This window comes from Benincasa hispida, chromosome 1 (genome assembly GCF_027475165.1).
Source record: "Benincasa hispida cultivar pf3 chromosome 1, pf3_genome.v1.1, whole genome shotgun sequence".
Classification (NCBI taxonomy): domain Eukaryota; kingdom Viridiplantae; phylum Streptophyta; class Magnoliopsida; order Cucurbitales; family Cucurbitaceae; genus Benincasa; species Benincasa hispida.
The window spans coordinates 16,856,762-16,881,206 of NC_143478.1; the positions used below are offsets into that span (position 1 = coordinate 16,856,762).

At 35.7% G+C, this 24,445-nt stretch overlaps 2 protein-coding genes, 1 long non-coding RNA gene and 1 pseudogene across 3 annotated transcripts; 3 read left to right on the forward strand and 1 right to left on the reverse strand.

Moving 5' to 3' along the window:
- Window positions 1-1,479: 1,479 nt before the first annotated feature.
- On the forward strand, window positions 1,480-2,639 carry LOC150038284 (uncharacterized). Its single transcript, XR_016528379.1, has 2 exons — window positions 1,480-2,298; window positions 2,403-2,639. It is a non-coding gene; the product is annotated as an uncharacterized LOC150038284 (long non-coding RNA).
- A 10,524-nt stretch (window positions 2,640-13,163) lies between these two features.
- LOC150038285 (uncharacterized) lies at window positions 13,164-14,222 on the forward strand (annotated as a pseudogene).
- A 1,815-nt stretch (window positions 14,223-16,037) lies between these two features.
- Window positions 16,038-17,757, forward strand: MPI7 (CAMV movement protein interacting protein 7). Its single transcript, XM_039021160.2, has 2 exons — window positions 16,038-16,786; window positions 17,469-17,757. The coding sequence occupies exon 1, from the start codon at window positions 16,248-16,250 to the stop codon at window positions 16,776-16,778; it is 531 nt and encodes a 176-aa protein (XP_038877088.1). The 5' UTR covers window positions 16,038-16,247; the 3' UTR covers window positions 16,779-16,786; window positions 17,469-17,757.
- LOC120069422 (E3 ubiquitin protein ligase DRIP2-like) lies at window positions 17,284-19,383 on the reverse strand. The gene is made up of 6 exons (XM_090316411.1): window positions 19,133-19,383; window positions 18,938-19,037; window positions 18,232-18,894; window positions 18,077-18,127; window positions 17,855-17,927; window positions 17,284-17,637 (listed from the first exon to the last, which is right to left on the reverse strand). The coding sequence occupies exons 1-6, from the start codon at window positions 19,245-19,247 to the stop codon at window positions 17,419-17,421; spliced, it is 1,221 nt and encodes a 406-aa protein (XP_090172537.1). The 5' UTR covers window positions 19,248-19,383; the 3' UTR covers window positions 17,284-17,418.
- Window positions 19,384-24,445: the final 5,062 nt, after the last annotated feature.

Here is a 24,445-nt window from a genome sequence, read left to right on the forward strand (position 1 = left end):
AAGAGTTATATTTATGCATGCATAAAAAGCATTGACATGCATCATCTTTTTATTATAATTATTATAGTATAAGGGTGAATGATAACATGTTTGCTTGTTGTTACGCGTTATATAAAAGTTATATATAGTAATGATCGGACATTGCATGAAGTATGACACATAGGTTATTTTATAAATGTTATAAACGCCCCGTTGTGCGCAATGGTTTTATTTGTTTCTTTTTAAAAGTTAAAGAGAAATTAGAACTAAAAGAAATAAGAAAGACATGCATGCTCACTTAGGTTTAATTCATGGTTTTAAAGTGTTTAAAACTTGGATCACATAGATCTAAGATCACGGTTCTAATATGATTTGCAACCCTAAGACTTTAATCTTTTAATCAGTTTAATAGGATTAGATTGGCTAATAAAAGGTTAAAGTGTAGCAAATCTATCTATAAGGGACCTTTTGTTTAAGGCGAGTTCTGTCTAGGCTGGGGTATTTAAATTGAAGGAAACGTAACACCCCTACCTGGGAACTTACCTGGAAAGGTGAATAGATAGATTTGATGCATGCATACAAGTTAAGGACAGTCCATTAAAGTGTTTAAATGTGACTACTTGAACTTATTCATATTTCATAGACAAATGTTGTTTATAAGCAGAGATTAAAAAGATGACTTAGACTAAAATCAGTAGCCGGATTATCTAGGTTAATGAATACCTAGGTAGAACATTCAATAGGAGGTACTTTGGGCATAAGATGCTTCATTTAAACCTTTCACTTTTCTCCTAAATAGTCCACACCGTGAGATCTATCCTCGGCCTCGTGGCACCTTTGGCGTGTCCCCCCAACAGATGGTGTTTGGGTAGGTCAATATCAAGGTGGATGGAAAGAATGTTTATAGTAAGTGAGAGTGGGAAGTGCGACAGCACATCCCTCGATCTCCCTCGTTAGGCTGAATAAAGTTTCTACACATCGCCTCGAGGCACCCTGGGAATGTCCCCCTAAAAGATGGCAGTTTTGTGCATTTCTTTATTTGATCTCTTGTATGAGGATAAGGTAACTTAGTCCCTTGTCCTAATCTGTCTTTTCCCTACAGTAAGCGCATTAGGGTGGGACTCTGGCACCAAAAGCGAGGGGTTACACTTATGCGGAATAGTTAAAGGTTAACAATTCTGGACCGAAAAATGGTGGCTGTTAGGTTCAGTTCCAAGAGTTGGTTCTGCCTATTAGTTTAGAATGTCTCATCCTAGAGAAGGGGCAACTGATCACGGTGGCGTTTGTCCTGACTCACTGGGGCATCATTGCAAAATAGAAGTCTATAACTTAGGGTACTTGAAACTATTTTGCAAAACTGATTGGTTGAAAAGTGGTTTAGCAAAATCTAATAAAGTTTTGTTTGTATTTTCAACAACTTTTTCAAATGGCAACAACCACATTATCATTGTTAAGCACCGAAAAATTAACTGGCGACAATTTTTCAACATGGAAACATATGATCACAACGATCCTAATCATCGAGGATTTCATGTTCGCTTTCATGGAGGCTTGTCCTCCTATTCTAGCTTCAAATGCCACTCGAAATGTTCAGGAGGCATACGAGTGATGGACAAGGGCGAAAGAGAAGGCCCGAGCCTATATCTTGGCAAGTATTTCTGATGTCTTGGCCAAGAAGCATGAGCCTATGATCTCAGCTCAGAGATCATGGAGTCTCTACGGGGGATGTTTGGACAACCGTCTAAACAGCTTATGCATGAGGCTCTTAAGAACATATTCAACTCCAAAATGCAAGAAGGCACCTCTGTTTGTGAACATGTGCTAAACATGATGGTCCACTTCAATGTGGTGGAGTTGAATGAGTCTACCATCGATGAGGGCAGCCAGGTTAGCATAATTCTGCATTCTTTGTTGGAGAGCTTCCTACACTTTGTTAGCAATGTGATTCTAACAAAGTGAAATATAACCTTACAACTCTCCTCAACGAGTTGCAGACATACCAATCTTTATTGAAAAGTAAGGAGAGGTAGAAGAGTGAGGCAAATGTTGCTTCATCCTCCAGGAAGTGCCATAGAGGTTCGACCTCAGGAACAAAGTCTGCACCTTCCTCTTCTAACTCTGCAAAGGGAAAGAAGAAGAAGGGTAGTAAGGGAAAAGAGAAGGAACCTACTAACCTACCGCCTGTTGCCCCGAGGAGGCATCCACCAATTTCTAAATGAAAGTGTTTCCATTGCAATCAAGATGGGCATTTGAAGAGGAACTGTCCTCGATATCTGAAGGATAAGAAAACAGCCAAGGCTAAGGCCAAAGCAGATGAAGGTAAATATGATTTATTTGTACTTGAAACTTGTTTAGTGGAGAATAATGATTCTTCCTGGATAATTGATTCAGTTGCCACTAACCATGTTTGTTCTTCTTTTTAGGGGATTAGATCCTGAAGGCAGTTGGAAGCTGGTGAGATGACGATGCGAGTAGGCACCGGGCACGTCGTCCTAGCTGTGGCAGTGGGAGGGATCCAGTTGACTTTATAGAATAGGTTTCTAAATTTAATTGATGTATATATTGTTCCTGAATTAAAAAAGAACCTTATTTCTGTAAAGTGCTTATTGCAATGTAAATACACTATTTCTTTCGAATTGAGTAAAGCGTTTATTCATAAAGATGGTGTCTTTATTTGCACTGCTGATCTGGAATCAAATTTATATGTCCTAAGGCCGTTAGCCATTAATTCCCTTCATAATATTGAAATATTCAGAACTGCCGTAACTCAATCAAAACGTCAATGAATTTCTCCAAAAGAAAATGTCCAACTTTGGCATCTATGTTTAGGGCACATCAATCTCAATAGGATTGTGAGATTGGTGAAGAATGGACTTCTAAGTGAGTTAGAAGAAAATTCTTTACCTGTGTGCGAATCTTGCCTTGAAGGTAAGATGACTAAACAACCTTTTACTGGAAAAGGTTTTAGAGCCAAAGAGCCTCTTGAGTTAGTACATTCTGACCTTTGTGGTCCTATGAATGTGCGAGCCTAGGGTGGCTGTAAGTATTTTATCAGTTTTACTGATGATTACTCCAGGTATGGATATGTTTATCTTTTGCAACTAAAATTTGAATCCTTTGAAAAGTTCAAAGAGTTCAAGGCTGAAGTTGAAAACGCATTGGATAAACGGATTAAAACACTTCGATCAGATCGAGGTGGAGAGTTTTTGGACTCCGCATTCCAGGACTATTTGAAAGAACATGGAATCGTTTCCCAACTCTAAGCGCCGGGTACACCTCAGCAGAATGGTGTAACGGAGAGGAGAAATAGGACCTTGTTAGACATGGTTCGTTCGATCATGAGTTATGCTTTCTTACCGGACTCGTTTTGGGGTTTCGTAGTGGAGACTTCGGTGTATATACTCAACTGTGTTCCCTCCAAGAGTGTTGCAACAACACCTCTGGAGTTGTGGAATGGGCGTAAAGCTAGTTTACTTCATTTCCGGATTTGGGGTTGCCCTGCACATGTGCTTGAGGCTAATCCCAAGAAGTTGGAACCACGATCGAGGTTATGCCTTTTTGTAGGCTACCCAAAAGGTACACGAGGGGGTTATTTTTATGATCCAACGGAAAATAGGGTGTTTGTTTCAACAAACGCTACTTACCTAGAGGAGGATCATATAAGGGAGCACAGTCCACGAAGCAAAGTCGTGTTACGTGATTTTTCCAATGAAACTACTGAAACTTCAATAAAAGTTGTTGAAAAACCTGCTACATCAACAAGAGTTGTTGATGGGAGTTCATCAGTAGGTCAATTCCACCTCAAGAGTTGAGGAAACCTCGACATAATGGGAGGGTTGCGAACCCACCCCTTCGCTATCTGGGTTTCACGAAAATCCTTGTTATGGTAGCAGATGGCGATGTTGAGGATCCGTTGTCTTATAAGAAGGAAACAGAGGAGGTTGACTGGGATGAATGGGTCAAGGCCATGGATCTCGAGATGGAGTTGATGTACTTCAACTCAGTATGGGATCTTGTAGGTCAGCTTGATGGGGTTTGCCCTATAGGTTATAAATGGATCTACAAGCGTAAACAGGGTGCTGATGGGAAGGTACAGAACTTCAAAGCCTGACTTATGGCAAAGGGTTATACCCAGGTATAGGGAATCGACTATGAGGAGACTTTCTCACCTGTTGCCATGTTAAAGTCGATCTGCATCCTTCTGTCTATTGCAACTTATTATAATTATGAGATCTGGCAAATGGATGTCAAGATGGCCTTTCTGAATGAAAATCTTGAGGAGACCATTTATATGGTGCAGCCCGAGGGATTCATAGCCCAAGGTCAAGAGCAAAAGGTTTGCAAACTAAATCGGTCCATTTATGGACTGAAACAGGTGTCTCGATCTTGGAATATACAATTTGATGTTGCGATCAAGTCTATGACTTTTACCATAATGTTGATGAACCTTGTGTTTACAAGAAGATCATTAACGCTTCAGTAGTCTTCTTAGTGTTGTATGTAGACGATTTCCTACTCATTGGGAATGATGTAGGTCTGCTGACTGCAGTTAAGAACTAGCTAGCAACCCAATTCTAAATGAAAGATTTGAGAGATGCTCGATTTGTTCTAGGGATCCAGATTTTTTGGGATCGTAAAAACAAAGTCCTAGCACTGTCTTAGGCATCGTACATTGACAAGATGTTACTCAAGTACTCGATGCAGGACTCCAAGAGGGGCTTACTGTCGTTCAGGTATGGAGTCACTTTGTCTAAGGAAATGTGTCCTAAGACGCCTCAAGAGGTTAAGGAAATGAGACGAGTCCCATATGCGTCTTTCGTTGGTAGTTTGATGTACGTGATGCTCCATACTCGTCCAGACATCTCTACGCTGTGGGCATAGTTAGTAAGTATCAGTCTAACCCAAGTCAGGGTCACTGGACTGCAGTGAAGAACATCCTCAAGTATCTTAAGAGAACGAGGGACTACATGCTCGTGTATGGTACTAGGGATTTGATCCTTATAGGATACACGGATTTTGACTTTCAGGCTGATAAAGACTCTCGCAAGTCCACATCAGGGTCAGTTTTCACTCTTAACGGAGGAGCTGTAGTGTGGCAAAGCACTAAGCAGGGGTGCATCGCCGACTCCACTATGGAGGCAGAGTACGTAGGAGCTTGTGAAGCTGCTAAGGAGGTCATCTGGCTCAGGAAGTTCTCGACAGACCTAGAAGTTGTTTCAGATATGTCTAGACTCATTACCCTCTATTGTGATAATAGTGGGGTAGTGGTGAACTCCAAGGAGCCAAGGAGTCACCGACGTGGTAAACATATAGAGCGGAAGTATCATCTGATCTGCGAGATAGTGCATCGAGGGGACGTAACTGTCACGCAGATCACTTTGAAGCACAATGTTGCTGACCTATTTACGAAGGCTCTCACGGCTATAGTGTTTAAGGGTCACCTACGGAGCATGGGTCTACAAGATCGCTCACGGCTAGACTAGGACAAGTGGGAGATTTTCTTATACTGGGCTTTAAATGCTCTAGTTTATTGTTTTGTATTTTTTTTGTACACCCTACTTCGCTTTAGGACAAGTGGAAGATTGTTAGAGTTGATGCCTTAAAGTCTCGTGTCTTGTAGTTTGTAAATAGTACATATGAACACTTGTGATTGTTAATATATGATATTTACTTCACATCTTGTTGTTTTACTCATTTACTTGTTTTAGTTGCTTTACCACAAACCAATAAACATCAAATCCCTGGTTATCTGTATGTGACTCAAGCATGTATGTGGTGACATACAAGGGGATCATGTCTTGAGTGATAACCAAAATGGTCTGTAGTATATGGATATAGGAGGGAAACATTATCCTGGTAACGCTACGGACGCGGCCCGCTTTATGGAATGGTCACAAGTGTTGTGGCTTGCCACAGATGATCTAATCTTGATCATTCGTGTTGGGGACATGCGAGCAGGGGCGTCCTATACAAAGAGTTTGTATAAGACCTGACCACGAAGTGTTAATGTCTCATTATATAACACCGTTCATGACAAAGAATTCACTTCACTAGGATGACCATAGGTAACATGACCTCAATCCTGAGTGAGTTGGGAACTCCTGCCATTGAGGGCGGTTCTTTGATTTGCATCGGTGTGAGTGGCCAAGTCACCGATTCAAACCTACCATTTTCGAGATACGTTTGATTTGGGAGTTGGGAAATCAGCTACATAAAGAAGGAATTCACTCCTTTCCTGACGTAGGGGTAAGTAGATAGATGGCTCCCTTAAGAGCTGATTCCGGGGCTTGAATGATGTGTCGCCACACACCTTCTCTTAGCCTGAGAGGTGTTCACACATAGGTTGACTATGTTGTATTGTTCATTAGAGCACTTAGTGGTACTTTAGAAGTGAGATGTAACTACAGGGGCAAAACGGAAAATTGGCTCAGCTATACTTACGAACATTTGTGAATGTTCATCGTACTCATGATTGGTTATATCCAATGGACACAGAAATATATCTGTGGTAAGAAGAGTTCAACTGTTGGTCTTTAATGGAATCACTAACAGTTAACAGATGGTGAATCTCGTGGCTAAAGAGTTTAGCTAGCTATTCACGTACCATTGAAGCTTCGAGCCACAGGTTCATTAGGTCACCTGAGTAGCTTAGATAAAGTCGAGAACCAGTGTTTAATTAATTTGAAATATTTAAATTGACAAGTGGAAGTACAATTATATATGATATAATTGGAATGGCTAATTATATATGATATAATTGGCTAAATGTATGAGATGCATTATTTTGGAGGAAATTAGATATAAATATGATTTATATCAAATATAGGAAAAATACTATAGTAGATATATGATATCAAACTATAGAATATAAATATAATATGATTATATTTATTAAATAAATTAATTGATTAATTAATTTTAATTAACCAATTTTCACGTTTAGGAATGGGATCATGGGCACCGAAGGTTATGTAACCGGCGGGATACAAGTTGAAAATAGTTTTCAGTTTGTGAAAAAATTTCGATTGTGCAAAAGAATCCCCGCGCCCAAAAGAAAATGTGAAAGACTGATGGTCGAGAGTCTATACGATAGTTTCTTAGTCGTCTAAACGATTGTCTAACTCACGCGTCCCTTAAACGATCGTACATCAGTTTCCTAAACGATCGTGTAATTTTACTATATGATAAGCATATCCGCTATACAATAGCGAAGTTATTTTCGTGTACGCTTGTCGTCTACACGATTTCTTTTCCTCTGTCTTCTACCAAACTCACCAGAGCCCACTCTCTGGGTTTTTTACGCCGAGGATACCCAAGTCTCCCTATTGGTGGTGTTGTTCCCGTCTTCTTGATCGTGTACGTTCGGATCGTGCGGTTTCAGACGAGAGATTCACTGGGGTGCTGGTAGATCGGTGGAATTCTTCTGCAGCCGTGGGTTTATACATTCGAAGATCGTCTTCCTTTGTAATGAACCTCTTCTCTATGCTTTATTGAATTTTGAGCATATTGTTGTTAAATTGTATTATGCATAACTGTTATTTAGAATGTATATCGTTTTATTCTGATCACTATGAAAATAGGAGCAATCTAAACCCACTCATGGAATTCTTGGTTTTGAGTTCCTTCACGATCATGTTGTGTGACATAGTGTCCACAATCGCCACGCCCTCTTGCACCTGATGGTTGACTTTCCTCTGGAAAGTATATATCCTCACTACGTTGTCGATATGTAACATACTAGTCATGGATATTTCGATGGACACGTGAAGTTTGTTCTTCTTCCATGCTTGGTGTACTGAAGGTTGTTGGAAAAAAATCAAATGTTGAGGGAAAGGACATCATGGAAAAGTACTGATCTAGCATTGTTGGATATTCATTCCGAACATTAGGTTGAATAGGAACATCCTCGTGTCTTGTTGGATCACCTTGTTCTTCCATTGGAACGTCACCATCGAAATATCGCACTCGATATATCGAGGTGAATCTACGCAAGGCTTTTTGAGCAGATATTTGCAAATTTGGAAGCTCGGCTTGAAAAAGAATTGAATAACAAGTTAATGACTTTAAAATTTATTTTGGTGTGCAATGAAGAAATAAAATCAAACAATCATAGTAAACAATCAACTCACACCAACAAGTGATAGGATGCTCCTGCTTTAGTTATGTACCGTCTGCTCACAGTGGAATATCATTCAATATATCCAGGCTCGGTACCTACACCGTTGTTAATAGGAGGTCCATTAACAACCAAACTGTATCGATTTTCCCAGATTTTAATTTGAGGAGCCAGATATGCAATCCAGTCTCGCTCATGCCTGCCCTTTAGATCGTGTGAATGAAGTCGGGTGTCCGTGTTGCAAGGTTGAGGAATTTGTTGGAACATCCCAAATTGACGCATCACACGATCTGGGTGATGCCACTCCATAACGAAGAAGCATATGAGTGGACATCTGGATGTCCATATCTCATTGCCATCGAGACAGTATGGCGGTAATAGTTGGATCAGATGATTATATGGCTCCCAAATAATATGCATGCATGTGTCAAAAAATGAATTAACCAGAAAATTAAAACATTATGAATATATGATATATGAATGAATAAAATATTACCTGGTTAGGAATATGTGTATCGAGTATGTGCCTATACTGTACTAGAACATGTGTAGGTGCTCTAATTACAGAATAGTTGTCATTCCATCTTCAACAATCAGAAGTTAAATTTTAGCTATTAGTATTTTCCGATTCAAGGGTAGTCTTTATTTCTACGCGACGAGTGGCGAAATAAACAATGGTTTGGTAGAATGTTTCTTGGACTAGTGCAGTGATCGATAGCTTTCTGGCTCTTTTTAGAACAACATTTGTACTTTCGCCCACATTCGTGGTTAGCCATCCATAACGATGACCACCATCATGTGACTGGGTCCACTGCTTAGGATCTATGGAAGCAAAATGTCATAAGCAATTAGGATTTGCTGTTTGAAGTTTGGCCATACAGTCATTAAACTTCCGAACTTGAAACTTTGATCCTGCACTATACATCAAACTCTTCAATAAACTATTCTTGAACTTGTCGTTAAAATTACTCGCTACATGTCGCAAACAGAATCTGTGGTGTACTCCAACCCAACCGTTACTAGGGTTTCTGACTGCAGATATAATGCCTTTGTGTCTATCTGAAATTAGACACATTCCCTCCCTTTTATGCACCACATGATCCTATAAATTCCTTAAAGACCAGGCCCACGAGTCAACACTTTCCTCTGGTACAATGGCGTATGCAACCGGATAGACGTGACCATTTGCATCTACTGAGATAGCTATTAACAATATTCCTTCATACTTCCCATACAAATGGGTTTTTTCAATTTGAAGTAGCGGCCTGCAATGCTTGAAACCCTCAATAACAGGTCCAAACGACCAAAACACGCTACTGAACATTATGAGCCTTTCATCACAATCCACCTCATTTAGCCTCCAATGGACGACTGTACCGGGGTTTGTGATTTGCAAGATATTCATCTATTTGGGCAGCAAATTGTACGATTCGATCCAATCTTCCAATATCTTCGCAATTACTTTTTTTCTTCTGTTCCACATTTTCCAGTAACTGACGGAATAACCATACCGTTTCAAGATAATATCTTGTAATGTTTTGATGTCAACTGATGAGTTTTTTTTCACTATGCTTCTTACCTCAGATGCAATTAGATCTGAGTCCAATTGATTGTGATCCTGACTCAGTCTTGCATATAAATAAGAATGCAGACCATTATACTAGGTGATTTCAAATTTACCGTGTTTTTTACGGAAAATAGCATGAAGTCTCCACGTGCACCCATTGCCATATCTCTTACACCTGACATCCCATGTTGTTTTCTTTGACTCAATGACTTCAAAATCTTGATGTCGAATGATTGAATAGTTTTTCACTGCATTTTCTAAATCCAATTTGGAATTGAATATCATCCCCTTAAGTAGTGACTCAGACCCCATATTACTGTCATCCCCCATTGTCGAATCAGGTTCAATGGTCATCTCGTTCAGGTCTATCTCAGTAAATGTTTCGGGGACTTCATGTACGCCATAAAATTGAGCAGATAGTTCATCTAGATCGATATCATCATCGTCTATTTCAACTTCTTCGTCGTTTGTGGCAATAGTTAGATCACACTGCTCATCTTTCACAACATGGCTTTCCAACTGAACAGTAGTTTCAACTTCTTCTCTCAATAATGTTGGACTTGGGACACTGGGTTGGGATATATACAGTTCAACTCTATTTGGAGGGTATGGAGCGTTGCTCATCATGAACTGTACATCAGTCTCACTTCGTAATGAGATGGGGATATAGAAAGTAGATCCCGCTACATAACTACCATATCTAAATATTACTTCTACTCCATCATCTATATTTATGGATAATGCATCACATAATCCATCAATTAATGTGTTGAAGTCAACTTGATGATGCATGTTTATAAGAAGAGATTGTTGCCTATCATATTCTATCCCGTTTAGCCCATTAATAATGTTTCCATGCATATAACATAAAAATTCCACAACGTCCATCGTAGTTTGGCAAATGCAATCTGATATTTATCATAATATTTGTAAGTATATATTAGGCCAACAATATTAATGTGTTATTACTATTTTTTTAATATGTACAAATAAAGAAATGTTTTTTTTAATTATATACTATGTAATATTTTTTAAAATAATATCACTATTCTTTTCTCCACATATTCTTAATTTTACATTAAAAACTACTAATAAATTTTAAAATTTTGGCAAAATAAAAAAAATTAAATATAAATTTTACATTTAAAAAGATTTATTTTTTTCTATCAAGAACATATTTAAATACCTATTTTTAAAATTCATTAAAATTTTATTTCAACCTATTTTTAGATTTATTTCTTTTTCCATTAAGAACGATAATTTTTTTTTATTAATGATTTTTTATATGTTTAAACATAAATAATTTGAGACTATGATGTAATATTTAAAAAATCTAAATATTAACCAAATACCAACCAGAAAAGCAACAACAGAGAATATATCGACTTATTAAATATATCAATATATTTACAAATATTGTACACTATATTTTTTATATCAACTATAAAAAATATATCAACTTATTAAACGAAAAATATTATACACTAACAAAAAATTTTGCACCTTACCAAATATTCCAACTTACTAGAAAATTTTGAATAATATCAACTATAAACAAAATAAACATTAAAAAAATCAGTAAAAATTATCAAAAACTTAATTCAAAGTTAAAAAATAAAAATATATCAACTTACCAAATAAAATACTACACTGAAACAAATGAAGGTAGAAAATGATTGATATTTGAAAATAAATGAAGAATGTGGAAGAAATGAAGGAAATTTTGTTTTGGGTGAAAATGAAATGAGGGCTTCGGTGATGAAGGGGAAAATGAAATGAAGGTTTCGGTGATGAAGGGGAAAATGAAATGAAGGTTTCGGTGAAGAAGAAGATGAAATCGGTGAAGGAGGATGAAATCGGTGAAGAAGAAAATGAAATCGGTAAAGGAAGAGAAATTTATGAAATGAGAAGTTGAAAACGGTGGGAATGAAGGTAAAATGTGGGATTTTCTATGCTAAAACAGGGGAAAACGTCAAATTTGGTTAGAACGGTCATAATGTGTCTGTTCAACAGACGCATTCTAACGCACGCGTGACCGATTTTTTTTTTTTTTTTTTTTAAATGTGGCGTACGGGGCTAATACTAAGCGATCGTTTAGATAATACTAAGCGATCATTTAGTTTTGTTAAGCGATTGTGTAGAGAATACTAATTGATTGTTTAGCTAACTATTTAGCGATCGTTTTGATATCCATTATGCGATCGTTTGGCTAATAATAAGCGATCGTTTAGATAACACTAAGCGATCGTTTAGCTAATACTAAGCGATCGTTTAGCTAACTGTTAGTGATCGTTTAGATATTCATTGCGCGATCGTCTACTAATTTATAAAGCGATCGCTTAAGTTTTGTTATTCGATCGTTTAGATAATACTAAGCGATCGTTTAGGTTTTGTTAAGCGATCATTTAGATATCCATTACACGATCGTGTACTAATTTATAAAGCGATCGTTTGGCTAATACTAAGCGATCGCTTAGGTTTTGTTAAGCGATTGTTTAGATAATACTAAGCGATCGTTTACCTAACTGTTACACGATCGTTTAGTTTTCGTTTAGATAAATTTGTTCTAAATTTTTAGAATACAATTAGTCTTGTACATTTAACTAAGTAAATAAATAACTAAGCAATCATTTAGATAAATTTGTGCTAAAATTACTAAGCAATCATGTATAACTTTCTAAGCGATCGTGTATAAATTATTAAGCGATCGTATATAATTTACTAAGTGATCGTGTATAATTTACTAAGCAATCGTGTATATATTACTAAGTGATTGTGTGCGATCGTATATAATTTACTAAACGATCGCATAGTAATTTACTAAATAAAATATTCCACGTATTAAACGATCGTGTATAATTACTAAATGATCGCATAGTTTATTAAGCGATTGTGTGCGATTAATGCCGCATACGGGGAAAGAAACTAAATAAAATACTCCCGAATGACCGGCTTAATTTTTTTTAAATGCGGCGTACGGGGCTAAAAAAGAAATAATAAAATATTCTAGAGTGCGTCTCTCGGATGGGGACAAAAAAAAACCCCTTTTCCCTAAATAAATTCAAAACCACCCATTTTTCCCAATTAACTTTCAAAATCACCCCCTATCTACGTAATCCAAAAAAAAGAGAAAAAATCACAAAATAAAGGTTTAAATACAATTTTAATCCATCAATTTTAGTTTTGATTTATTTTGTGCTTTTGGAAAATCCATTTTGGTCTTATATTTTATACAAAGTGATTGGTCCTCAATTTCTTTTTAGTTTTCTTTTTAGATTACAATTTCATCACAAAGACTACCATCAATCAACGGTAGAGCTACATACAGGTCAGGGACATGTACCCCTCAAATTATCGATTTTTGTATTTTTAATATATATTTTTAAGTAATAGTTAATAATATTATTAATAAATACACATTTATTGTTAAATTCTTTTCATGGATCAATGGTTAAAGGGTAGATTGATGTTACACGGAACTTGGGTTTAAATCTTGCTTGATCCCTTTTTAACTATTTTTTTTTTAAAAATTCCAAATATGAAGTTAAAAGAAAAACAACAATAGAGGGATCATCTTCAAAGAAGAAAAATATTTTGGGTTTTGATCGATCTTATACAAAATTCAATCTAGAAGAACTACCCACAGATCCTGGGCTAAGAACCAAAATTTATGATTATAATTATAATATTTGAAATCAAGTTCGTAGAGCATATTTGCTAAAAGGTCCTTGTCGCCTCGAAATCATACTTTTCCACTTAAGAAATTTGGTACAAGGTCAAGATGATTTAACCCAGTTTGGTTTAGTGAATAGTCTAATTGGCTATAATATAGCATTTCAAAGGATGTCGCATTTTGTTTATGTTGCTATCTATTCAAACCAGAAGTAAGTGAAGAGTCAGGAGGTGACTGTTTTGTTAGTGAAGGATTTTCTAATTGGGAAAAAAAAGAGAAATTGCATATTCATGTTGGTGGTCCTAATAGTGCACACAATACGGCTTTGGGTAAATGTGAGGCTCTTTTGAAACAAAAACAACATATTGAGACTTTTTTAAATAGGATGTTTGACCAAGCACGAGTTAAGTATCGAACTCGATTAGGTGCATCAATTGATTGTATTCGATTTTTATTACGACAAAGACTTGCATTTCGTGGACATGATGAGATAGGTGGTTCAAAGAATCAAGATAATTTCTTGAACTTTTACAATGGTTATGCAACTATAATAAGGATATTGAAGCTGTGATTTTGAAAAATACCCCCGATAATCTGAAATTGACTTCACCTGATATTAAAAAAGATATAGTACATTCCATTACAGTAGAAGTTGTTAATATGGTTACAAAAAAATATGAGTGACAAACAGTTTTCTATCTTGATAGACGAATCAAAAGATGTATCTTTAAAGGAGCAGATGTCAATTGTATTGTGATATGTGGATAAAGGTCATGTAATTGAACGATTAATTAGAATCATACATGTCAATGATGCAAGTTCTCTATCACTTAAGAAAGCCATAAATGATTTTTCTTCTCAACATGGGTTAAGCATCGCTAGTTTATAAGGACAAGGATATGATGGAGCAAGTAATATGCAAGGTTAGTTCAATGAATTGAAAGCACTTATTTTAAAAGAAAATGAGTGTGCTTTTTACATTCATTGTTTTTTCTCATCAACTTCAATTAGCTCTTATAGCTACTGCTAAAAATCATGTGGAAATTATTGGTATTTTTTTTTTTGTTACCAATGTGGTGAATGTAATTGGGACATCAGCAAAACGTCGAGACATTCTATAAGAGAAACATATAGTGGAGATTTTTTAAGTTTTAAATAATAGTGAAATATTAAGTGGTCGAGGATTAAATTAGGAGGCAATGATCAAACGACCAGGAGATACTCGATGAGATCACATTACTACATTTTAACGAGTTTTATTACAATATTCTCTTTAATAGTTCATGCACTTGAGACAATTGTGTAAGGTGGATCGAATTCACAACAAAAATATGAAGCAAAAATTCTAATAAGTTCAATTCTATCTTTTGACTTTGTTTTTTTATATACATTTTATGAAAATCATCTTGGGAATTATAAATGACTTGTCTCGAGCATTACAAAGAAAAGATCAAGATATTGAATGCAATGAATTTAGTTAAAATTTGCAAAGAAAGACTGCAAAAAAACACTGAAAAAAAAAACAAGAGAGTTTGATTATGATTCGTTGTTGAGTATGATTTTTTATTTCTGTCATAGTCATGATATTGAAGTCCGTAAAATGGATGACCTATTTCTAATTTGAGGAAGATAAGGCGAAAATCTCAACCAGTTACAAATTTACATCATTATTGTGTTGAAGTTTTCTATGTCGTCATTGATATGCAACTTCAAGAGCTGAATAATCGTTTTATTGAAATAAATACTGAATTGCTTCTATTTGTGGCATGTCTAAATCTGAGTAATTCATTTGTTTCTTTTGATAGAAAAAAGCTTAGTCAACTTGCTCAATTTTACCCAAGAGACTTTTTAGTTATTGTACTCTCTATGTTTGAGAATCAACTTCAAAATTACATTATTGATATGCGTTCAAAATATTGAGTTTGTTGAGCTAAAAAACATATGTGATGTGATCTTGTAGTAAAAATGGTCCTGACGAATAAAGACGAGATCTATCCATTAATTACAGACTACTCACCTTGGCGTTGATTTTACCTATCGCCACAACTACTGTAGAGAGAACATTTTCTGCTATGCATATTATTCGATTGCGTAATTGAATGAGAGATCAATGGATGAATATTGTCTTATATCCTTTATTGAAAAGGATTTATTTGATCAGTTAGACATTGAAATTATCATAGATTGATTTCAAAATACGAAAACTTAGAGAGGACAACTATAATGTACTAAATTAGTTAATTTATGAAATTAGGAATATTTTTTTACTTTATTTATAGATTTTTTTTCATATAGTGTCCCTATATAAATTTTTTTGCTCCACCATTGATCTCAATAAAGTATTTAAATATCAAATAAATACATAAATATTTAGTTACCACACTGGCCATTTCATACGTACTTTGATTCAATTCTTACACTTTGTTCATCTTGATCAGCTTTTATGTTGTATATAGTTAATCAACTTATAGCTTATAACACATCAATTCTAAAAAAGTAGAAAATAATAATCATAGCATATCTCAATACATATATAAAGTAACAGAATGTCGTAATTAGTTATTTATTTTTTAAGAATACAACATTACAAGTGTTGAGATTAAATTTCAAAACAAAGTGGTTAACAGTTGAACTTTTCCAGATTGACCGTTGACCGCTCTTTCATTCATGTTCATTTTTCCTTGTTCTAAAAATTTAATTTCATATTAATAGAATTCAGTTGACACTATTTTCCATTGCCTTTCGCTCAACCTCATATGCCTCTTATTTAAAATTGAATGGATCGTTCACATAATTCAATATAAAGTAAGGTGGAACTAAAGATTTAAGCTTTGGAATTGGGATCTTCCGCTTCTTTGTATTTCTTTCCATTCCTTCGGAGCTCCGGCCGGAATTTCCAGGGTTTTATCCCAATGTCTACCGCTGAATTCGCCGTCACTTTCAAGGAAGCCGGTCGATCCGTCATCGCCACTCGCCGTCCATGGCGGGAATTCCTAGACCCATCAGCTCTCAGCCTTCCTTCTTCCTTCTCCGACGCTACGACTCGGATTTCTCATAACTTGACCCGTTTCCTTTCCAATTACTGTCTTGTCCTCTTGCTCCTTATCTTTCTTGGCCTCATCTACCATCCATTTTCCATGATTGTCTTCTTGCTTGTCTTCGTTGCTTGGTTCTTCCTTTACTTCTCTCGCGACGACCCACTTAGGGTTTTTGGTTTTGAGTTGGGCGATTTGGTTTTGGTTATCATTCTTGGATTGGCTACTGGATTGGCGCTGGCTTTGACAGGGGTTTTTGTGAATGTGCTGATTTCGCTTGCAATTGGGGCTGTGGTGGTTTGCTTGCATGCGGCTTTGAGGAGTACTGAAGATCTTGTTGGGGATTTGCAAGACCCTTTTGGGGATGCCTTGTTGGAGAGTCCAAGAGGTGATTACAGCGGCATCTGATTGAATATGTGGGTTTGTCTCACGATTTAACCATTTGAAGTTCTGTTTTTCTTTTCAATTGGTTTAGTTATAGAAGTTTCATAGTTTGCTGGTTTATATACTGGTATTTTTAGATGAAATGTGTTTCATAGTTTGCTGGTTTATATACTGGTATTTTTAGATGAAATGTACATTGCAGAACACAATGAATTGCAGAAAAGTATTCATGTCCATTATGCTCAGAATCTTACGCTCTTAATTGTTATTGAATTGAAATTAGTCTCTTGGGATGATTCTCATTGTTATATCTTTCCCTTTGAGTTTGCAGAAACTAACTTTGTGACTAAAATGGATTGGTGAGCTAACAAATCATTGCATTTCATTTCTTTTGGGTTTCGATCACCTGAAAATTTTCCCTTAAGTTTCCTTTTTTCTACCAAGGAGCATGTTTAACATTTAAGGAAGATAGAGTTGGAAGGATATCATGAGACCCAAATGTGAGTTTTCCTCGTATTGTATGCTCGATTCTGTTTGTTTGGATTAGTTGACCATGTTATCTCATTTTATTGAAGAAGAAAGAAGTCGACCCTCTAAATTGAGGTCTGTAGTGTAAGTGGGAAACTTGTGAGATGATGCATAAAGCATGTGTCTATTTGATCTCTTATTGAACATCGTTGTTTAAGTGAGCACAAATATTTGGGAATTTTCCAGGTTGACAACACTTCCGACCATAAGATAGAACCATCACAAAATCCTTGGCCGAGCTGCCCACAGATACCTGTATTAGTTCTACTTTTGTGGTTGTCTGTCGCCACAGTTCTACGATGTCATGTAGATGCAATGTGGAGCTCACTGGCTGACCCTTGAATGAGATTTCCACCTGTAGATATTGAGGAAATGTTATTACTTCATAGCTATATAGGCTGACTCTGCTTCTTGAACTTTTGAACTGTGCGTAGATTTTAGTTCATATTGACGTTGAATGCCTACATTATACTCTTATCATGCTTGCATACAGCGACATATGTAGAATCTTTTTAGATCTTTCAAACAGAAGGAAAGTTAATGTAACTAAGGGGAAGAAGATGAGTTGTCACCTCAATCTCACTAGCAAGGCCCAGTTTCTTCACAAGATATTTCTGGATAAATGACACGGGCATACGGTCATCGCTGTGTATTGAAGATCAAAAGGAAAACCAAACAAGAAACTTTTAATTCATTAGAAATATTCAAGAAATGGGGGCAGGGCAGTTGAGTTGCTTTGCTTTGCTTTGCTTATTATCAAATGAGCTACTATTACTGTAGGAAATAGAGCTAACCTGACCCTCAAGTAGTTTGAGGAGATCTGAGGCAAAGGCTCATTTCCTTCCCTGGTAAAGTCGTTTAAAAGTTTATATCAATGTTTGGTCATTTTAAGGAGTAGAATAATAAACATAACCATTCTTTTTCTTGTTCTAAAGTTACTAAAACTCACTGGTGATCAGAAGCAACTAGTGCAAACCATATAGGATTTGATAACATATTGCATCGTCTATCTGCATCAATGTCACCTATAGGATCCTGCAATTTACCAGAAGGTCCATTGCTGCTAGCTAATCTTCTTTCCCTTGAAACATCCTGCAATTTTCCATGTTCAATAGAACCTGAAGTTCCAGATGATCCACTGTCAACTCTTTCCATCATTGGCTTTTGACCATGTTCTTGAACATTGCAATAGGCATCATCGATCTGGATTGTCTCTGCCTTAGCAACAGTATCTTGTTTATTACAATCATTTGAGCATGTTACAGTTGCTTCTTCTTTTTTATTCAAATCATCAGTTTTCCTTTCTATTACTTGGCCACTGTTATGCTTATTTTGATCAAAGATGAGTTTTCTGTGAGCAATCATGGAGGAAACACATTGTTGTTCGGCGAGGTTCTCTTGTGCTGTAGATTTTGGTTCAGAAGCCATATAAGAAGAGAGTGATCTGTCTTTTCTTTTGGTAGGCAATGAAACTGAGGAGTGTGATTTCTCAGGTTCCTTCTCCTTCCTTCGTTTACAAGGGAATATCTTTTCCCTCAAATCATCCATTGTATGGTCTGCCCTGCATATTTTGAAACAATAAAAACATAGAAACAATGATTGTATTGTAGCTCTAAACTAAATGTAATTAGTGTAAAGCGGTAAAGGGAAGGTACTTGAGTTTCTCCAAAGGCACACCCCCTAAATTTGTGTTGCAGACAGGACAACCCTCTGATTCCTCTTCAGTTATCTTCTCATATATACAATCCCTGCAAACTGAGACACAATCCAACATATGTTCATATAACATTTTAGTATAGGAATTATAACAAAAGAAAAAGAGAAAAAAGTTTTGAATATGAATTAATAACATGTGTGGAGGCATTCAGATATGGTGGTAGCATGAGTGAACAAGTTATCGCAAAGAGGGCAAGTCAAGCAACCCATGAGCTTCTGAGTGGGTAATTTCACCGTGGCAGTCGCCATTGGGCGGTAGATCGGTGGCTGATCGGAGTAAATTAGGGGAAGCCGGAAGGGTTGTGTTGTTGTGTACTGTAAGAATTAAAAAAAATAATAAAAGGGGAATTTAATTATAAATTAGGAATACGATTAGGAGCATTTTTCTCGGGTAAGGAGTTGGCCTTTTGTTTAGGAAATGTTTGTTTTCCTTTCCTTTCTGGACGACGTTGTAACGTGCGCTCCGCCTTCCACTCTCCTTTCATCATTTGTCGCCCTTTTTTCCTTCATCATTTACACCATTTTCTTATCATTCTTAAAACTTAAACCTTATATATAATTTTTTTTCCCTAAAAAATTGATCAAATAATTTTAACCAATATGAAAAAAAAAAAAGGAAAATTTAGGGCATAACAATGAAAAGTAAGATTTGATATACAGAAGTTTAATACTGTCTTTTAAAAAAATGTTTTTTTTAAAAAAAAACAATGGTGTTCTCTATTTATTTATTTTGATCACATATATTTGGAACTTGATGAAAGAACTTGGAAATAAAACCTCATGTATGCCTAATAAAACAATAGCTTGTATATGTAAATGGAAACCTATCTTGGATAAAAAAATATTATAAGGATGTGAGATGATATTTATATTTAAAACACATGTAACAATTAAACTAGTAACATCTAAAATTTAATTTATGGATTTAACCTAGATGTGCTGTCAGCTGATACCATCGAAAAGAAAGTATTTACACTCTTGTATAGTAATGACAAGCGTCAAGAAAAAATAAAAACTTGAACCTATCATCGTAATCAGGCTCATGTGAAGTGCCAATGACTAAGTAGTATATACTAGTAAATATACAATGCAAACAATGTATGTGCATATGTTAACTATTGTATACACACAAGTAAAATACCTTGATTTTTTTTTCTAATCAATCTTCATAGAAACTGCATAGATTAGATATTAACATCGATTATATGACAAACCTAGGTAAGTAAAAGGATGTCCTAAGATAAATAATATATGCTGGAAATATGCCTAATAATTAGTATAAATTAAGAAATACATTCATTTATAAAAACGTTAAATAGGAAGTATATATTCACTAAAAGAAAAAATAGTACATATTTGGAAGCGAAAGTACACCATAATAAAGTAGCATATCTTTGGAGCTCCCGAAGTTTCATCGAACTCTAAACAATTACTTCACTGCTTTTAAGTTCTTTGTCTTGACTTTTGTTCCGTCAAGAGCTTTCAACTTTGAATCCCCCTACTTTTTACTTTCTTTTTAGTAAATCCTTCATCTTCAATGGAAAACAAACTTCTCTTTTTCTTGATATTATTCCAATCTTCTTCTTCGTCATGCAATAGATTTGAGGACCTTTAAGGAAACGACCAGACATTCTTCCCTTTCTTAAGCACAACCTTTGCAATCTCATCAATAGCCACAATCACATTACTCATAATCTATCAACTTCCATCGAAGTTTCATCATTTTCACCACACTACAAAGCCCTTGTCCTTAAATTCAAGAAAGCCGATGAACAACTCTTCTCTATCTATTCATTCCAATTCTCAATTCTCATGCCTCAAATTCAATGGCATTTGAATCTTCTTCTTATAAAAGTGTTTCTCCAATGACTTGTGAATAGCGGAATAACACAATCATCGACGAAAAGTTCATCGTACAAATCACACAACTTCAAATAGACAATAAATGGATCGAAGTTTCAACAATTTTCTTCCATCCTCAAACGAATACAATAAGCGTGAAAAAGAAACTGTATGTCTGACAATGTTATAAACGGTAGAATGAAGTTAAAAATTAATATCTAGAATTGAATGTATCTAATCTAATCATCTTGATTTTTGGATAGACAATTTTTGTTATTAATTTTTTAATTCAACGGATTGGTAGAACGCTTTAATTATTGGATAGATAATTTAATAAATAAAAAATAAAATTACCAAATTGATTATGGAATCTCAATTTGCGTTATATCAAAGGGTGAGCATGTTAGACCGAAAAACCAACACGACCGACCCAAACCGACCGAAATAGAGTCGGACGGTCGAAAATTAGACTAAATCGGTCGGTGTCGGTTTATGATTTTTGAACCGATGTGAATGTCGGTCGGGGCGAGTGTTTGGTCGGGTCTCGATCCGACTCGACCGACTTAGTATTTTAAAAAAAAGTAATGATTGAGGTATGGAATAAATGGTTCACGAGTGCTAGGGTTAGGGTTCATCTTCATTGCAGTCGTCCGTGTCGTGTCTGTCCATCCATCTCTTCACAATTCAGATCGTCCGTGCCGTGTCCGTTCAACCATTCGTGTCCCTCCGGCATACGCTTATCGATCGTTGCAGGTCTGATTCAGAAGGCGGTCGTACGCTTCGAACGTCCATTGATCGTTGCAGGTCTGATTCAGCCGATTGTTGTAGGACTAAATCGAACTTCAGCCGCCCGTCCAGCGTTGCAGATGCAGCTCAGCCCATTCGTCCATCGTCCATCACTGTCCGTCCATCCTTCACCTTCCCATCGTCCGTTGCCGTCCCTCGGTAAGGCTTGAGTTTTTAAAACCTTTGAGTTTTTGTAAATACTTTAAAACTTGAGTTTTTGTAAGACTGAAATATTTTGAGTTTTTGTGAATTGCGTGATACTAACGTCTGACATGGTGTGGTTTAGCTACATGGATTCAACAAATATGGAGTTTGATGGAACTGTAACTATACTTCAAAAAATGAACGAGATGCAAAAACAGATGTCAATACAAATATCATTGATGTTGAGCAAATGAGACATTAAATATTCCAAATCTACCAAAAAGAAGGAAGGTTGTGAAAAAATCCATGGTTTGAGATCATTTTGAGAGGCTAAAAGGTGATCTTAAAGACCTTCATGCTCAATGTAAGTATCGTGGAGTTGTCTATGCATGTCATTCTAAACGTAATGGTACTGGGACTATGAAAAATCATTTGAAAAATTGTAAAAAAATACCCTTACCAGAAAAAGAGAGATCCAACCCCAATGACATTAGCTTTCAAAACTAAAGACAAAGACAATGTTGGGAATAATACGTCACAACTTGTATGTGAGTCATATAGTTAGAGAGTTGTCGGGAATCGTTGGTTGAAATGGTAATTGTTGACGAATTACCATTCAAGTTTATGGAGGGTAAAGAATTTAAGAAATTTATCGATAGATTAACATGTGCAAGTCAACCTAGATTTGTTGTTCCGTCTCGGTTTACTGTGGCTAGAGATGTGCTTAAGTTTTATGTTAATGAGAAAAAGCGTTTGAAAGACATGTTTGTGGACAAGAAGTATAGAGTTTCTCTCACTATGGATTGTTGGACATCGGGACAAAATATAAATTATATGGTACTAACTGCCAATTTCATAGATTTTGGTTGGAGATTACATAAAATGATACTTAGTTTTTGTCCAATTGAGAATCATAAAGGTGATACTATTGGTAAAACCATTGAAAAGATTTTGAAGGATTGGGGCGTTAAAAGGGTAATGACTTTGACGGTTGATATTGCAAGTTCAAATGACACTGCCATTGCTTATCTTCTGAAAAGATTCAATAAGGGTTATTGTTTGGTGGAGAATTTTTGCATGTTCGTTGTTGTGCTCATATATTAAATCTCATAGTATGTGATGTTTTTAAGGAACAAAATGATTGCATTGAAAGGATTCGATATAATGTACGATTTATAAGATCTTCTCCTGCATGTTTTTTGAAATTTAAAAAGTGCATTGAAATTGAAAAAATTTCTTGTAAGAGTTATATGTGTCTTAATGTTTCCACTAGATGGAACTCTACATATTTGATGTTTGAGGCAGTTGTGAAGTTTGAAAAGGCTTTTGATAGATTAGAAGATGAAGATGGTTCTTATAGACATGATTTATCACAAAATAAGGAAGATTGGAAAAATGCTAAGATGTTGATTAGGTTTTTAAAGGTCTTTTATGATGTGACGTTGAAAATTTCAGGGTCTTTGTACACCACTTCGAATATGGTTTTTCATTAGATTATAGTGGTTCAGAATTGTATACGTTTGAATGCTAGTAGTGCAAATGCAATACTAGTTGGAATGGCCAATAGCATGAAGGCCAAATTGAGAAGTATTGGGGGAACAATAAAAAAAATAATCTATTGTTGTATGTTGCTATTGTGCTAGATTCTCGAAAAAAACTAAAGTTTGTATCTTTTTGCCTTAAATTTTTTTTGGGCAAAAGGTTGCCAAATCTATGGGAAATGTAGTGGAGCAATGTTGTAGACGTCTCTTTCATGAGTACAGTACTACTCAGAGTGGGAGTGGGAGTACTAATACTACTAATACACTAATTGTCTCAGTCTCGGAGACCATGATTGATTGTGATCCAACTGAAAAGGTGGGTAAAGATTTTGTCTATGATAAAATTGATATCGATTTTGAAGGCGATGAGATTACACCTTTTGAACAAGGGTCAGCGATTGATATTTATTTGTTAGAAGCTAATGTTAAGAATAAAGGTGATATTGACATACTTTAATGGTGGAAGATGAAAAGTCATTGGTTTAAGGTTCTTAGTCATATGGCTAGAGATATTTTGGCAATTCCAGTATCTACCGTAGCGTCTGAGTCGGCTTTTAGTACAAGAGAACGTGTTGTTGATTCATCACGTTGTTCATTGGCTCCAAAAACAATGGAGGCTCTCATTTGTACTCAAAATTGGGTAAATTCTCGTCCAATAAATCTTGAAGTTCAACATGACAGGGAAAAAGCTTCATTATTTGAAGAAGGTATTTATTCAATTGTTTAACTTTAACTTTATTCATTTGTATTTTGTAGTTATAACTTGTTAGTTTAAAATCTTAATGAGATTGTCTTTCTCTTCTTAATCATAATTATATAGGATTCAAAGTGGTTATGGACAATGAAAAAGAGATTCAAGACCTTCCAGATTTTGCAAAGTTGTCGGTTTTCAACTAAGCATTTATCATTTGATTTTGGTTGTATTCGACTATTTGTGACGTACTACTATTTGTGTTTTATTGTAATTTGGTTGTATTTGACAATTGACTTTATATTATAGTTTCTAATTTGATTGTATGTGACTATGTGTCATGTGACATTTCTATTTGTGATGTACACTCTCGACTCTCATATTAGTTTTGTTTTCAAATATATATGTATTATGTGCTTTTTTAAGCAATTAAGCGAAGCGAA

Excerpts from the sequence above, each read along its gene's own strand:
- LOC120069422 (XM_090316411.1), bottom strand. The coding sequence starts at position 19,247 with ATGGCGACTGCCACGGTGAAATTACCCACTCAGAAGCTCATGGGTTGC. Across the intron at positions 19,038-19,132 it reads ATCTGAATGCCTCCACACAT|TTTGCAGGGATTGTATATAT; the intron begins GTTATTAATTCA and ends ATTGTGTCTCAG. Across the intron at positions 17,638-17,854 it reads GCCTTGCTAGTGAGATTGAG|GTGGAAATCTCATTCAAGGG; the intron begins GTGACAACTCAT and ends CAATATCTACAG.
- MPI7 (XM_039021160.2), top strand. The coding sequence starts at position 16,248 with ATGTCTACCGCTGAATTCGCCGTCACTTTCAAGGAAGCCGGTCGATCC.